Consider the following 15,563-nt stretch of genomic DNA (forward strand, 5'->3'; position numbering starts at 1 on the left):
CGAACAGAACGTATGTAGCCAAATCGCAGAAAACTGCTGGTGGTTTTAAGGTAGCTAAGGATCGTGTGACCTTATTATTTTCCTCTAACGCTTCAGGAGATCGTATGTTGAAACCACTGCTGGTAAATCGAGCCCTAAACCCACGTTCAATGAAAGGTGTAGATATCAATAAACTACCTGTTCACTGGATGGCAAACAAGAAGGCCTGGGTGACTACTGCTATCTTTATAGAATGGTTCAACAAATGTTTCGTCCCAGAAGTCAGACGTTATATGAATTTGAAAGGTTTCGAATTTAAAGTTCTTCTGATTCTTGATAATGCACCCAGCCATCCTGTCTTGGAACACCCAAACGTACAAATTTTATTTCTGCCACCTAATACTACATCTTTGATACAACCGGTAGACCAAGGTATAATTGCGACAATTAAAACATACTACGTAAAACGAACATTCCAACACGTTTTGGACAAACTGAATGATGAAACACTAACAGTCATTGATGTGTGGAAGAAATTCTCAATTATGGATTGTATCAATCAAGTTGGATTAGCGTTAACTGAATTAAAACCAGCAACTTTAAATGCGTGTTGGAAAGCGGTTTGGCCACAATGTGTAAAAATCAAAAATCCCATCATCCTTAATAGAACCGCATTTCCCAACATCATTACAATGACACACAAAATTGGTGGAGGATTCGATGATCTATCGTTTGAAGATATTGATGAATTGTTAACCGACCAAGCCCTAAGCGAAGATGAAATATTAGAGATTGTCCTTGGGACTCCTTATCCCACAGAACGTAGTGATAATGAAGAAAATGATCCTGTTCTAAATGCAGATTTAATAAAAGAAGGTCTGGAACTGGCCAGAAAATTAGGTAATCATTTTGTCAAACATGACCCTAATGAGGAACGCGCTGAGAAGTTTCAACTTGAACTGAAATTGTTGACAGCCTCTTACAGAGAATTTAACAGCCTAACCAAAACACGAACACAACGATTAATAACTGAATTCGTTCGTAAAACAGGTGAAACATCAGCACCAGAGGAGACTCGTGCTGATTTTGCTCAAGAGATCACAGAAAGAATTTCATTAATAGAGGAAGAAGACGATGTCCACAACATTTATAGTGATAGCAGTGATATTCCAGTCGTACGCAAACGTATGCGCCGTTTATTATCAGAAAGTGAAAATGAATAAAATTTTGTTATGTGTAAAACAGATTTTTTTTGTTCATGAAGAATTCATTTCATATGCATACAAATTTACTTTAATACATTTACATTACATATTATTACATGTGTATTTTGTTGAAATAAAATAATAAGCTTAAAAAGAATATTTTTATATGTGTTTTTTTTTTAAATTATTTTTACTGATTTTTTAGATCCGGAACCAATCTTCTTTTCTTCCATAAATACAATGTATTTTTTTACACGAATTTTTTTTACACGTATTTTTCAGGAACGTATCTATCGTGTAAAAACAGAATTAGGTGTACTTTTGTTTTACCTTACCAATTAACAAAATTAATTAATACATGAAAATCGGAAGAATATTATCCACAGATTAGCAAAATAAAAATAAATTTATGCTTACGTACATAGCTTAATTAATATACATAGAGTACTAACTAAACATAACACTTTGTAATCTCTGATGCATTAGCATTAGTAGAGGCATTTGATGCAAGAAAGCAAGCTTATGCAGCATCAGCCAAAAAAAAAAAATCTGATATTTCTGTTCATTGACTTTTTTTTTTTTTTTTTTTTTTTTTTGAGTTGTAAAATCTAAAACAATAAAAAAAAAGATAAGCGTCAATCAATAACAAAGAACATGGCACAGAAACTGCAATCTGTATCTCACTGGCGCATATCATGCGCCAGTGAGATACAGATTAAATGTTTACGAAGGTTAGATATAGGAATGAAGAGAGTTTGAACACTCAGAGTTTTATTTTACCGTACTGACGTTATGGTCTTCTTTGTTTTTTAAAAGGAGGCAGAAATTTTTAACAATTAAATCGAAGATTGAGATTTTAAACAGACTTTTAAATGGAGAAAGTGAGTCTTCATTAGCAAGATTTTACAAGGTTGGAAAATCAACCAAAACAGAAATCAAAAAAGGAACAAATTTTAAAGTTCACATCGAAACTTGATTCAGATGATGGTGCAAAAAAAAAAAAAAACCATGAGAACAGCTAATGACCCATCCCTCAAAGATGCTGTTTGTTGCTGTTGTAGTTGGGTTCTGGGAGAATCAGCACTAAGGTCATATTGCTCTGTGTATACTGTCTGTAAATTACATGTTCTGTAGTTGATTTTCTGTTAAATGATTGATTTTCTGTTAATTTTCTGTTGATTTTCTGGTGAGTCTCCTCCAAACCACAGTTTGGAGGAGACTCACCTGAGACTGGCAAAGTCAGCCAAGTTGTTAAAAAGGCACATAAAAATTCCTTCCATCACTGACTGGTCTCGAACTCGGGTCTTTTACACCCAGGGAGGAGAGGACGGTGATTCTACCAACTGTGCTACCCACGAAAAACAAACTGAATACTGTCCAACTCAACTACTCTTGCTGAAAATAGTGATAGATTTAGCAGAAAAGAAACGAAGTTCGAAAATGGTACAGCAAAAAATAAGTAATTATTTTCATTAAAGGCCTATTCTGTAGGCCTTTATTGTTACTGTGACTGAAATTATTGCAAAATCAGTGTATTAATGTGTTATTGTGACTGAAAGTTCCATTTGTTTTGTTACCTATGCATAAAATATGTTAATACAACTTAGTGTTTTTATTTCTAAACTTACTAAACCTTTTTTTTTTAAATCTCCAGAACTGTATTTTGGATAAGTTTGAAAATCTGAACAAATCGAAAACTAACTATTCCCAGTCCCAATTAGTTCAGATTGTCGAAGCTCTACTGTACTTCTTTTCTACAGGTCAACTCACTTAGCAAAGAGGATGCTATCTGAAATTTATAAAAGGCAGGGAGGGACTAGGAAACACTGTCAATAAACTTAATACAATTTTCTAGCAAAACTAATATACAGCAGGCCCCGTTATAATGCGGTTCGCTTGAAGCTGATTCGCTATAACACTGTTCTTAGATTATAACCTGTATCTGACTATAATGCTGTCACAGATCACTATAACGCTCTTTTACAGATTGCATTTTTGGCATATTTAATGAAATCGTTTCATTTGATGGAGTCAATAGCTTGAAAATGAATATAAAAATTCAGTTAAAACGTTTCCCACACCGACTTCAGAAATTTTCCCACACTATAGCGACTTGTTACGTAGTTCCAAGATCAACATTTTAAAAAATGATCAAGTATATTGCTTGTAATATTTGCGTTATATGCATTTATCCAAAGTCTAGTTGTTGTTATTTGGTTTTTAGGAGCATTAGCAACTAAGGCCATATTGCTCCAGGATATGCGGTGGTCATTCCCTGACCTTTCCACTTCCTCCGTATTTGGTGGTGATGGGCTCAAGCCCCGGTCTAATCAACAAGCGCGTGCTACGCACTGCTGCTCCTTCCCACCTGGCTACGGAGGCGCCGCCGAAGTCTAGTCATCACTCAATACAGTATTAGACATTGTGCGTAATGGACAGTTTACTTGAACATTATATCTTAATGCAATCAATGCAGTTACATTTGCGAAGAGTTAATAATGGCCGATAAGAATGAAAAAGCAACAACGTCTGGGCGCAGTACGAAGACTATAAATGTAAGAAAAAGACTGAATTTGAAAATTAAATTAGACGTTTTGAAGTGAATCAATTCCGGTCAAAGACAAGCAGATATGTGCCATAATTTAGGACTTGCAAGTTTAACTGTAAGAATTATAAAAAAAAATAAAGAATTAATTTTAGCAGCGGGAAAGATAGCTGTTCCACTGCAAGCAACTAGGGCTAGGCCGGCTATTAGGATTGAAATGGAAAGACTAATTTTATTGAATATAATATCCAATGCAGAATTCAGTTAAGTTAAATATTATAAAAAAATAAATAAAAAAAGAGAGAGAGATATTAGCCTATATGGTGATCAGAAGAAAACTCACCTAAAAAAAAAAATTGGAACCATTTAAAACTGGTAAGGGCTGGTTGAACAGATTTAAAATCCAGGGAGAAGCCACAAGTGCAGATCAAGGAGTTGAAAGTTTCAAAAAAGTACTTGTTAAAATTATTGAAGAGGGGTATTATACTTCTCAACAAGTTTTTAACATAGAGAAGCAGGACTTTTGTGGAAACAAAATGCTTAAAAGAAGTTTCATATTGAAAGAAGAAAAAAACATGCCAGGTTTCAAAGAGGCTAAGGATCGGTTGACTTTATTGTTGGGTGGTAACACTGCGGGGGATTTAAAATTAATACCCCTTTTAGTTTATTTGGAAGAGGGCCAAAGTTCAACCCAAAATCAACACATTTTTAATGATTAAATTCATGAATTAAATTAAATCAATTAATTCATGATTTTAATTGGAATTTTAAGTTTAATTTTGATACGTAAGTAGTTACCACATAATTATATATGTATGTAATGCAGAATATTTTATATGTACAAATATTTGAATATTAAATATTTTGACCGACATTTGTGCATCTTTTCAATACCGTTTATTATTGATTAGGAAATATCCGATGGCATCGACCGCAACTCACAAATACATATATTACCTTATGGGAATGCGGCACTCGCTCAGCACGGATTCACTTAACGCTCTGTTTTTCCGGAACGAATTATCGGTGTTAAGTGGGGGTGACCTGTACATTTTTGCTTGGTGTTTCTAGGAGGGATATGCCAAGTCATTACTGAACAGGAAAAGGCATATCCATTCATGAAGATACCCGAATTATCCCTTTCTTACTAAATTAATAGTAGTAGTAGTGGCATGTGATGCAAGAAAGCAAGCGTATGAGCTTATGCAGCATCACCAAAAAAAAAAAAAATTTACAAAACAATTCCCTCTAAATGTTTGTCTAGTTCCTCCTTAAATTTATTTACCCGATCAACTTCCACAACGACAGATGGAAATTTGTTCCAGCAATTAACCACCCACTGGCTAAAGGCAAATTTCCGCATATCTATTCTACATGTCTTTCCTCAATTTGAATTTATGTATGTAATCTGAACAAGGGGAAGAATCTCATCAGAATTCAGCGTACTCAACCCATTCACGGCCTTATACACCTCAATCAGATCACCGCGCAGGTGCCTAGTCTCTAGCCGCTGCAATTTGCAGACTTAAGCCTCTCTTGGTAAGAGGATCCCTTCATTTCCCTCACCAATCTTGTTGCCCTTCTCTGTACACACTCAAGCAAATCCACATCCTTCCTAAAATGAGGGCTGCAGACCTGTACATAGTACTCAAGGCACGGCCTGACCATTGCATTATAAAGAGGGATAATCACCACCTTTTCCCTGCTAGCAAAACTCCTGTATATCATTGACAAAACCCCATGACCAGCCCTGGCAGCCTGTCTGCATTGCTCAGAAAAACTTCGTATCTGACTGCACAATTACTCCCAGGTCTTTTTCATTTTCTACCACCTTAAGTGTAGTACCACACAGTTGGTCCGTTTCTCTGGGGTTACTTCTACCCATATGCAGTACTTTGCATTTGTCAATGTTAAACTTCAGTTGGCACTTCTCAGCCCATCTGTCCAAATTTTCTAGATCCTGTTGCAGTAGCACACTGCCATTAACAACCCTGCCAACCTTTGTATCATCTGCAAACTTCAACACTAAGCCTGATATACCTTTATCAATATCATTGATAAATATACAAAACAACAGTGGACCCAACACCGAACCCTGTGGGACTCCACTAATAACATTAGTCCATGAAAAGCAGCACCCACTGATTACCACTCTCTGTCTGCTGCCACTCAGCCACCCTTTTATCCATTGTAGAAACTTACCCTTAATACCATTCTGCTCCAATTTGTACAGTAGTCTTCCATGCAGTGTCAAAAGCTTTCCTGAAATCCAAGTATATGATATCAAAAATATTTTTTGCATCCAGTTCCTTTGTAACCACATTATAATATCCAATCAAATTTGTCAGACAAGACTTTCCCTTAACAAACCCATGCTGTGTCTGAATTATTGCTTCATGAATGGGTATGCCCCATGAAGATACAATCTATAGAAGGATATTAGCATTTGACATTAATTAATTTAGTAAGAAAGGGATAATTCAGATTGGTGGATATTTAAATCTTAGATATGGTAATATAAGGTAAAGCCTAATTTACAAGCAACAAAGAATTATTTTTACTCATAGAATAAGTATCTGATATTTGTTTATCCATTCATGTGATCTCAACAAATGTTGCTCCGCCAGGTGATTTAGCTCTTGCTTTATAGTGATTTTAAGTAGATTTCAAATGGCATTTTTGTAAAATTTGTGTACTGACACATTCCTTAAATGATTATTAAGCAGCTTGGATGGTTTTTATTTAGTCTTCATTAAGATAATTACTATTTATTTAAGTATAAATTTTTATTATCTAACATTACTCTCTGATCCTTTGTTTAGCATAGCTACTTTATTGGCTTTTGACCTGAAGTGCTCTTCAGAATATAACAAATAAGCATGTAAGCTGTTTGTGACCTTGGCAGTGTTCCTGATTTGGTAAAGTCCTGCAGCCCTCTAGCAATTTTGCAGTTGGCCACACCCAAGTCTGAACTGTCGTCTTGTTTCTTCAGACTTACTACTCTTCTCTTCGATTCCCTGCTGCATCAATAACAGCCCACATGCTTAATTGTTATATTCTGTTTGCTTGTATTCAAAACCATTCTTAACTCTTCAGCATGTCACCTAAGGAAGTGGTTTCGTGCATGGTATGTCAAAAAAAAAAACAGAACGAAATTGGGTTATCTGCAAGGGAATATGCCGTATGGATTTTTGTGATGGATGTTCATTAATAAAGAACTTTTCTAAGTCAGTGTTTTAAAAAAATGATTTCAGATGTGAATAATTTTTAGTGCTAACTAGGGAAGTACAAATTTACAGTCGCCTTCGAGTCAGCTGAATTGTAGGGATACCCCAACAGATGCTGATTTCCTTCACAAAGCCGACTATCCTTCATCTCCTCTCTATCAATTTACTAGTCTCCTAAGCCCTCACATCATACAAGGAAGTGAACTAAAGATGCATCCCCAAACAGATGACTCTTCCTACCCATCCTCCCCCCTGCCTTCAACACCCACAAACAATGACTGCTCATTTGCTTCCTGGAACAAATGCTGAGGAAAAAATTTAGAGAAAATGGTGATATTAAACAGCATCTTTTTTGAACAGAAGATCAGCAATGTAAATTCTATCACGTGCTTCTCGAACTAAAGGCTATGGTCGAAAGCCCTCCAATGCCTCGTCCTGTTCATCATGCTGCTGCAGTTCCAGCCCTCAGTCCAAATGCTGAAGAATTTGTTCCAGAAAAAAAACACTGGTGCAATCCCTAAAATCTTAAACTTTCAATGTGTCCTTGTAACCAGTACAATAATTTGTAGTTTCACTGTTCCCTCCATTAGTTCTAATGCAACTTGTAACACTTCAAATTTCCTAATTTCTATGGTCACTGGCATAAGTCTATGGACCTCAATACCTTCATTATCATAATTTATTTTCCATCTCAGTGTCAGGTTTATCTGGTATACATCAAAAAGGAAGCTTTTCACCAATTTTTATCCACTTGTTGAAATTTTGTGTAATATTAAAATGAATTACCGATATACTCTGTTGGCACCTCACTACTTTTTCAATATTTATCACACCTGGCTGAATAAATCCAGCTTTCTGACACCAGTTTTTTGATTGATTGTTCACAAATTAAATCCCAAGGAGTCACCATCACATGCACTGCATCTAATAAGTTAATTCTTTTTGCTATGTCCTTAGCCTGGGCATCATCATCACTTTTTTTTTAATTTCTGCAATAATTTTTCAGTGAATTGCACTCCTGTACAATGTTTTGAAAACCTTTATGATTCTTTGATCCAAATACATTACAAATGCATTACAGCACAGCACTTAAGCTACTGCTGAAAACACTTATATGCATCAAATGTGTTACCACTTCCACTGTGGCTTCACCGATGACCTTTTTAACCTGGGACTGAAAACCACAGGATTGAATTGATCAAGACTGGGCAGGGAAGACAACTTTAAGGGCTTTCTTCTCACTATGGTTGAGTTAGCGGCTAGTAAAGGTCGCTTGCCAAAAATATCTTTTTTCTGCTATCAAATCAGAATAAAAAGTTCTTAGGTAGTTTTTCCCACTAAGTGGATTAAAAACCCAATACTGCATATTTGCATCATGACACAGTGAATGTGTTAATCAGTTTTTAACATTGAAATTATGTATGAGTATACATAATTTCAATGTTGTCACCAAAAAATCCTATTTTTCATTTTTCAGGTACTATATTTTCAGTCCTGATCTTTTCATATTTGAAGCTTTCTTTAATACTTCCTCTAATTCTTCCTTTGTCATAAATTATCTCCTCTAATGTCATTCTCCTTGTACCTTTATTGGCTTGTTCCGCATACCAAAGGGATTTACATCCCAATGCCATTCTTCATTTTAAACAAAGCTTAAATTAGTCTTTTCCCATCATCTGAAGAAGTCCGAAAATTTTTAAACCTATTTGCTGTGGTCCTGATAATCTATCTGTTGTGGTCCTGTTGTAATGTTTTATTAATTTATCATGGTCACTTCTTCATGTTTGTCTTGTCAATTTTCTAACTCTTCCTCATAATTTTTTATATCCAATATGCCCCATTTATATTCAATACACCTCATATAGCCCCATGCTGGTTCCTCTGTAAATATTTTTTATTCTATCTTCTTTTCTTCAATTAATGTTTTTAGTTATTACTATTCATTCGGTATTCTTGGAAAATTAATCATTGTAAACATTTTTTATATTCCGCCTTCTTTACCTCAATTAATGTTTTTAGATATTAGTTCTGTATTCTTATCCTTTTCTTATTTTGGGTATTTTATCTGACATATCTTCTGCTATACTTGTTACAGCTTTAATATTAGTCTAGCCCAGGTTAACATTTCCTAATAAGTGTCTCATCTTCTGTTTCACCCTATTATACAAAAGCCTCTGAACAGTTATGGGTTAAATTTAGTAAACTTTAATGAATAAAAGGCAATTTCAATTCAACAAACACAAAATAAAAGTTACAACTGACATCACATGAGTAAAATGATTCCATTTACAACAGGAGTAATGCAAAGTAGACAAGGCTCACTATACAATTGTAGGCCTCACTAAATCTAATGAGATTCTATTATACATTATACTCAGCTAGTTATTTAATAGGCTCAACAAACAACCTAAAATCTAACTTACTTCCACAACTCTATGCAGTGGGACCAACTGATGATGTTACCAACAGCAAATTCTAAATGGGAAGCATTCGAGGAAATTACCTTGGAATGCTACTAGGCTTTTTGTTCCAACTAAGAAATACTGTTCTAGGTTTAGGCCCAAATTGATGTCAGATGAAATAATGAAACTCAGGCAGAGAAGAAAAATGAATGGGATGCCTATAAATTATCAGGTGACACAGAAGCCAAGGGTAGATATAAGCTGGTCTGTAATCAAGTCACAAAGGAGGTTAGGCAAGCGAAGGCAGATTATGAGAAATCTTTGGCAAAGGATATAAAAAAAACAGCAATGTCTTCTTTACTTATATATACGCTAAAAGGAAGGTGATGAATCAGTTTGGTCCACTTGATATCGATGGTTTGACTGCATATGGGTAGATGATCATTCTCATATTGCTGCCAAACTAAATGAGTATTTGGCATCTTCATTCACACATGAGGGGTTACTCAAGGATGGCAAGGCCAAATATTAATCAAACTAATAGGGAGTTAAATGATTTGTTAATAACTGAGAGTAAAGTGGAGCTGAAATTGTTGAAGTTAAACCTAGGTGGACCCCATCCACCTAGGGTGGATGGGATCAATCCAACTATACTAAAGGAGGCAGCAAAGAAAGTAAAACTCTTAGCCATAATTATGAAAGCTTCCTTGCACTCAGAGGAAGTCCCCATTGACTTGTGAGCAAATGTATCCCCAATTCACAAAGGGGAATCAAAGGGTGACAAGAGTAATTACAGACCTGTTAGTTTAACTTCTGTTCCAGGGAAAATAATGGAGTCACTGGTTAAAGAAGCAATGCAGGATCATCTAAACAAGACTGCAGTAATAATTCAGACTCAGCATGGGTATGTTAAGGGGAGGCCTTGTCTGACAAATTTGATTGGATACTATGATGTAGACACAAAGGAACTGGATGCAAAAAATAATTTTGATATCATATACTTGGATTTCAAGAAAGCTTTTGATAGTGTTGCAAATGGAAGACTACTGTACATATTGGAGCAGTGTAGCATTAAGGGAAAATTGCTACAATGGATAAAAGGTTGGTTGAGTGGAAGAAGACAGAAAATCATAATCAAAGGACATTGTTCTTCATGGACTAATGTTATTAGTGGTGTCACCCAGGGTTTGGTGTTGGGCCCATTGTTGTTTTGTAAATTTATCAGTGATATTGATGAAGGTATATCAAGCTTAATGTCAAAGTCTGCAGATTATACAAAGGTTGGCAACAGGATCTAGAAAAGATCGGCAGATGGGCTGAGAAGTGGCAACTTAAGTTTAACATTAACAAATACAATGTATTGAATATGGGTAGCAGTAACCCAAGAGTAGGGTAGCAGTACCAACTGTGGAATGAGGCAGAACTTAAGAACTGGTGACTAGGCACCTCGGGGTGATTTGATTGAGGTGTATAAGGCCTTGAATGGGTTGAGCATGCTGAATGCTGATGGGATTCTTCCTCTTGCTCAGAATACGAACCTGAGGGGGCATAGATTCAAATTGAGAAAAGGAAGTTGTTGAATAGATGTGAGGAAATTTGCCTTTAGCCAGCAGGTAGTTGATTGCTGGAAAAAACTTCCATTTGTCATTGTGGAAGTTGATAGTTTAAATAAATTCAAGGAAGAAGTCGACAAATTTTGAATCAAATGAATGGGTGAAATGGGAAGTGTTCTTTTTTTTTTTTTTTTTTTTTTTTCCGGCTGTGATAAGCTAGCTTTCTTGCATTACATGCCTCTACTAATGCTAATGCTAATTCACCAATCCCGTGACAGCAGCTCTATCCTGAGGTATCCATTACTTCAATTGACAGTGACTGCTTGTTTAATCTTTCACCTACTGCAACAGGTGAAAGATTAAACTGTATGCAGTATGTCTTGAGTGCTGCGTACAGGTCTGGAGGCCTCATTTTAGGAAGGACGTAGATTTACTTGAGCGGGTACAGAGAAGGGCAACGAGATTGGTGAAGGGAATGAAGGGATCCTCTTACCAAGAGAGGCTCAAGTTCTGGAAATTGCAGTAGCTGGAGACTAGGCACCTGCACAGTGATCTGATTGAGGTGTATAAGGCCTTGAATGGGTTGAGCACGCTGAATTCTGATGGGATCCTTCCACTTGTTCAGATTACGAACCTAAGGGGGCATAAATTCAAATTAAGAAAGGACAGATGTAGAATGGATGTCCGGAAATTTGCCTTTAGCCAGCAGGTGGTTAATTGCTGGAACAAACTTCCATCTGTCGTTGTGAAAGTTGATAGGTTGAATAAATTTAAGGAAGAACTGGACAAGCATTTGGAGGGAATGGTGTGATTTTTTTTTTTTTTGGCTGATGCTGCATAAGCTCATACACTTGCTTTCTTGCATCACATGCCACTACTACTACTACCACCTTTCACCTGTGGGAAACTGGAAGCTTCGTTTAAATCGAAAATTTCAACAATATTAGAGCTGTCAGATTTCAGTTTTCACATTGAACAAATAGGGTGTCTACCAAATAAGGTAGAAAACATTGAACAAAGAGGGTTGCTGATGTTTTTTGGTATCCACCAGCTGAAAGAGGCTAGATCAAAATACAAAAACAGAATTTTTTACTAGGTCAAGGAAACAGCTTTGATCCTCTGTTCCAATCAGTTTTATCTCGAGTTTGCACCATGAAATAAAGCATTAATTCTTACACATTAATTGGTTTACATATCTTATTTACCAGTACAAGGTACAGTAAAATATATATGCTGCTAGTTTGTTATCAAGTATTTTAATTCTTGCAATATCTGCTCACATGTGGTGAGTATGGGCTTGGCACACCAAGGGTCCCAAGCTGGATATCCCTTCTACTTTTGAATCTCTCTCTCTCTCTCTCTCACAGGGTAACTCGGAATTTTTTTTTTTTTTTTTTTTTGGATGGTGCAGCATAAGTTCCAGGCTTCCTTGCACCATATGGCTAATAATAAATACATTACAATTATAAACAATTATGCATCCTAAAGAAGCTTTTACAACAAAAAACAGGGGGAAGGGTTGGGATAATCCTGTACATACAGAAATCTGGTAGTCCTAAAACACAGGTCTTTGAGATCCCCCCACGACAGCACTAAATGTCTTTAAATGATCCATGCATTTGATCACGCATGTTGTGCGTGTATCGATAATACTAGATTAATCAAAATGATCTATCAGAAAGATATATATATACCAGGATTCAGGATAATAAAGTTTTCACGAAAAAAGGTGAACAATGTTGTTTTCCTCTCTATTCAAAATTACACAATATTTGATGCCAAATGAACGCAGGGGGTTTTCAACCATAACAATATTGAGCGGAAAAGTTGCCAATACACACAAGGGCCATCGAAATAGTCTACATGCTTAGACTGCAAACTAACTGACCGATTTGAATAATCTATCCGTTTAGTTCAACATAAACTAAATTAAAAAAAAAAAAAATGTTAATTCATCAAATAATTCAGAGAGGGAGAAAACACTGCAGAAGAAAATTACCATGCAAAGGTTTATGCATCCTCTATCAAAACGCATATATACATACAAACTTACCTTTGAAATATCACCATTCAGAACTGCAGTCGAACTCATTTTTAAGATTTAATTTCAGCCTATTTGTACTCGGCAGCTTCTTAATCACCCCAAAGTTACACCTATTCACACAATACAATTAATTCTTACTAAAGGTGCACCAACAGCAAAAATCATAAGGTAACTCAGAAGAATGAAAAGATACTCTCGTCATAATAGAAATCATAGCGCAATTCATAAGTCTCACAAATTCCATTAGGCAACATGACATTAATTCGATGACTGCTCGCAATTCCCAACCAAACAAAACGATTAACTCCAGAAAATTACACAAATACTTCACACTGGCAGGAATTTTCAGTCACATCAGCTGGATGGAGATTAACCAGTTCTAGTATAAACTATACATCTTCTCAGAGGGAAACTTTCTATGCGTCACGCTGCGAGAATAATTTATCCATTAAATAAATATTCTTTATTTAATTTCGAGGTATAATCGAAAGTTGGGGGGTTGACGACCATCCTCACATCATAGTAGGGAGGAGTTAATGGCAACCAGGTTTTTGGAATTTTTTTTTTTTTTTTTTTAGGACCATTCCTGCGTTAATTTTCTTTAATTTTTAATTTTTGGTCAGGGCGTGCATATTCCATCACTGCCCACCACTGAATACTCCCCTGAATTCAGAGACATAAATACATAAAATCCGCAGACAAAAGATTTCGCAAAATTATTGATTAATCAAATTAATTGGTTTAGAGCTGTTTAATACATTAGTTGCCAAAATAAAACACTATTTTCTTTATTAAAATTAATAGGATTATTATTATTAGTAGTAGTAGTAGTAGTAGTAGTAGTAGTAGTAGTAGTGGCACATGATGCAAGAAAGCAAGTGTAGGAGCTTATGCAGCATCAGCCAAAAAAAAAAAAAAAAAAAAAAATCACACCATTCCCTCCAAATGCCTGTCCAGTTCCTCCTTAAATTTATTTAACCTATCAACTTCCACAACGACAGATGGAAGTTTGTTCCAGCAATTAACCACCCGCTGGCTAAAGGCAAATTTCCGCACATCTATTCTACATCTGTCCTTTCTTAATTTCAACTTATGTCCCCGTAGGTTCGTAATCTGAACAAGTGGAAGGATCCCATCAGAATTCAGCGTGCTCAACCCATTCAAGGCCTTATAGACCTCAATCAGATCACCGCGCAGGTGCCTAGTCTCCAGCCACTGCAATTTGCAGAACTTAAGCCTCTCTTGGTAAGAGAATCCCTTCATTCCCCTCACCAATCGTGTTGCTCTTCTCTGTACACGCTCAAGCAAATCTACATCCTTCCTAAAATGAGGCCTCCAGACCTGTACGCAGTACTCAAGGCGTGGCCTGACCATTGCCTTATACAGAGGGACAATCACTTCCTTTTCCCTGCTAGCAAAATTCCTATATATCATTCACAAAACCCCATGACCCGCCCTAGCAGCCCGTCTGCACTGCTCAGAAAACTTCATATCTGACTGCACAATTACTCCCAGGTCTTTTTCATTTTCTACCACCTTAAGTGTAGTACCACACAGTTGGTACGTTTCTCTGGGGTTACTTCTACCCATATGCAGTACTTTGCATTTGTCAAGGTTGAACTTCAGTTGCCACTTCTTAGCCCATCTGCCCAAATTATCTAGATCCTATTGCAGTAGCACACTGCCATTACTGTTATTAACAACCCTGCCAACCTTTGTGTCATCTGCAAACTTCGACATTAAGCCTGATATACCTTCATCAATATCATTGATAAATACACAAAACAACAGTGGACCCAACACCGAACCCTGTGGGACTCCACTAATAACCTTAGTCCACGAAGAGCAGCACCCATTGATTATCACCCTCTGTCTTCTCCCACTTAACCATCCTTTTATCCATTGTAGCAACTTACCCTTAATACCATTCTGCTCCAATTTGTACAATAGTCTTCCATGCGCAACAGTGTCAAAAGCTTTCCTGAAATCCAAGTATATGATATCAAAATTATTTTTTTCATCCAGTTCCTTTGTGACCACATCATAATAACCAATCAAATTTGTCAGACAAGACTTTCCCTTAACAAACCCATGCTGTGTTTGAATTATTGCTGCAGTCTTGTATAGATGATCCTGCAATGCATCTTTAACCAGCGACTCCATTATTTTACCCGGAACAGAAGTTAAACTAACTGGTCTGTAATTACTCGTGTCACCCTTCGATCCACCTTTGTGAATTGGGGACACATTTGCACATCTCCAGTCCGTGGGAACCTCCCCTGAGTCCAAGGATGCTCTCATAATTATGGCTAAGGGTTTGCTTAGTTGCTTTGCCGCCTCCTTTAAAATAACTGGATAGATCCCATCCACCCCAGGTGCCTTTCTTATGTTTAACTTCAACAATTTCTCCTCCACTTTGCTCTCAGTTATTACAAAATCATTAAGCACACTGCTACAATTTGATAACCTTCTTCCATTTTCAAACTGTAATAATTCCTCACGTGTGAATGTAGATGCAAAATACTCATTCAGTTTGTTTGCTATCTGAGCAGGATCATCAACAGTCGAACCATCGATGTCAAGTGGACCAATCATATTCAACCCCTTC

At 36.4% G+C, this 15,563-nt stretch overlaps 1 protein-coding gene across 3 annotated transcripts in view; it reads right to left on the reverse strand.

The window, feature by feature from the left end:
- Positions 1-13,310, reverse strand: part of hfp (Poly(U)-binding-splicing factor hfp) — a 654,778-nt gene extending 641,468 nt beyond the window's left edge. The window contains exon 1 of one of the 3 annotated variants that reach the window (XM_090374213.1): positions 12,965-13,310. In XM_090374213.1, coding sequence (XP_090230339.1) covers positions 12,965-13,003 — 39 coding nt within the window. In that variant the 5' untranslated portion in view covers positions 13,004-13,310. The remainder of the gene's footprint in view (positions 1-12,964) is intronic. The other 2 variants (XM_090374209.1, XM_090374210.1) reach the window with 2 other exon arrangements.
- Positions 13,311-15,563: the final 2,253 nt, after the last annotated feature.

The sequence above is a fragment of the Mastigoproctus giganteus genome, chromosome 5, assembly GCF_048544385.1.
Source record: "Mastigoproctus giganteus isolate SK-2022 chromosome 5, ASM4854438v1, whole genome shotgun sequence".
Classification (NCBI taxonomy): domain Eukaryota; kingdom Metazoa; phylum Arthropoda; class Arachnida; order Uropygi; family Thelyphonidae; genus Mastigoproctus; species Mastigoproctus giganteus.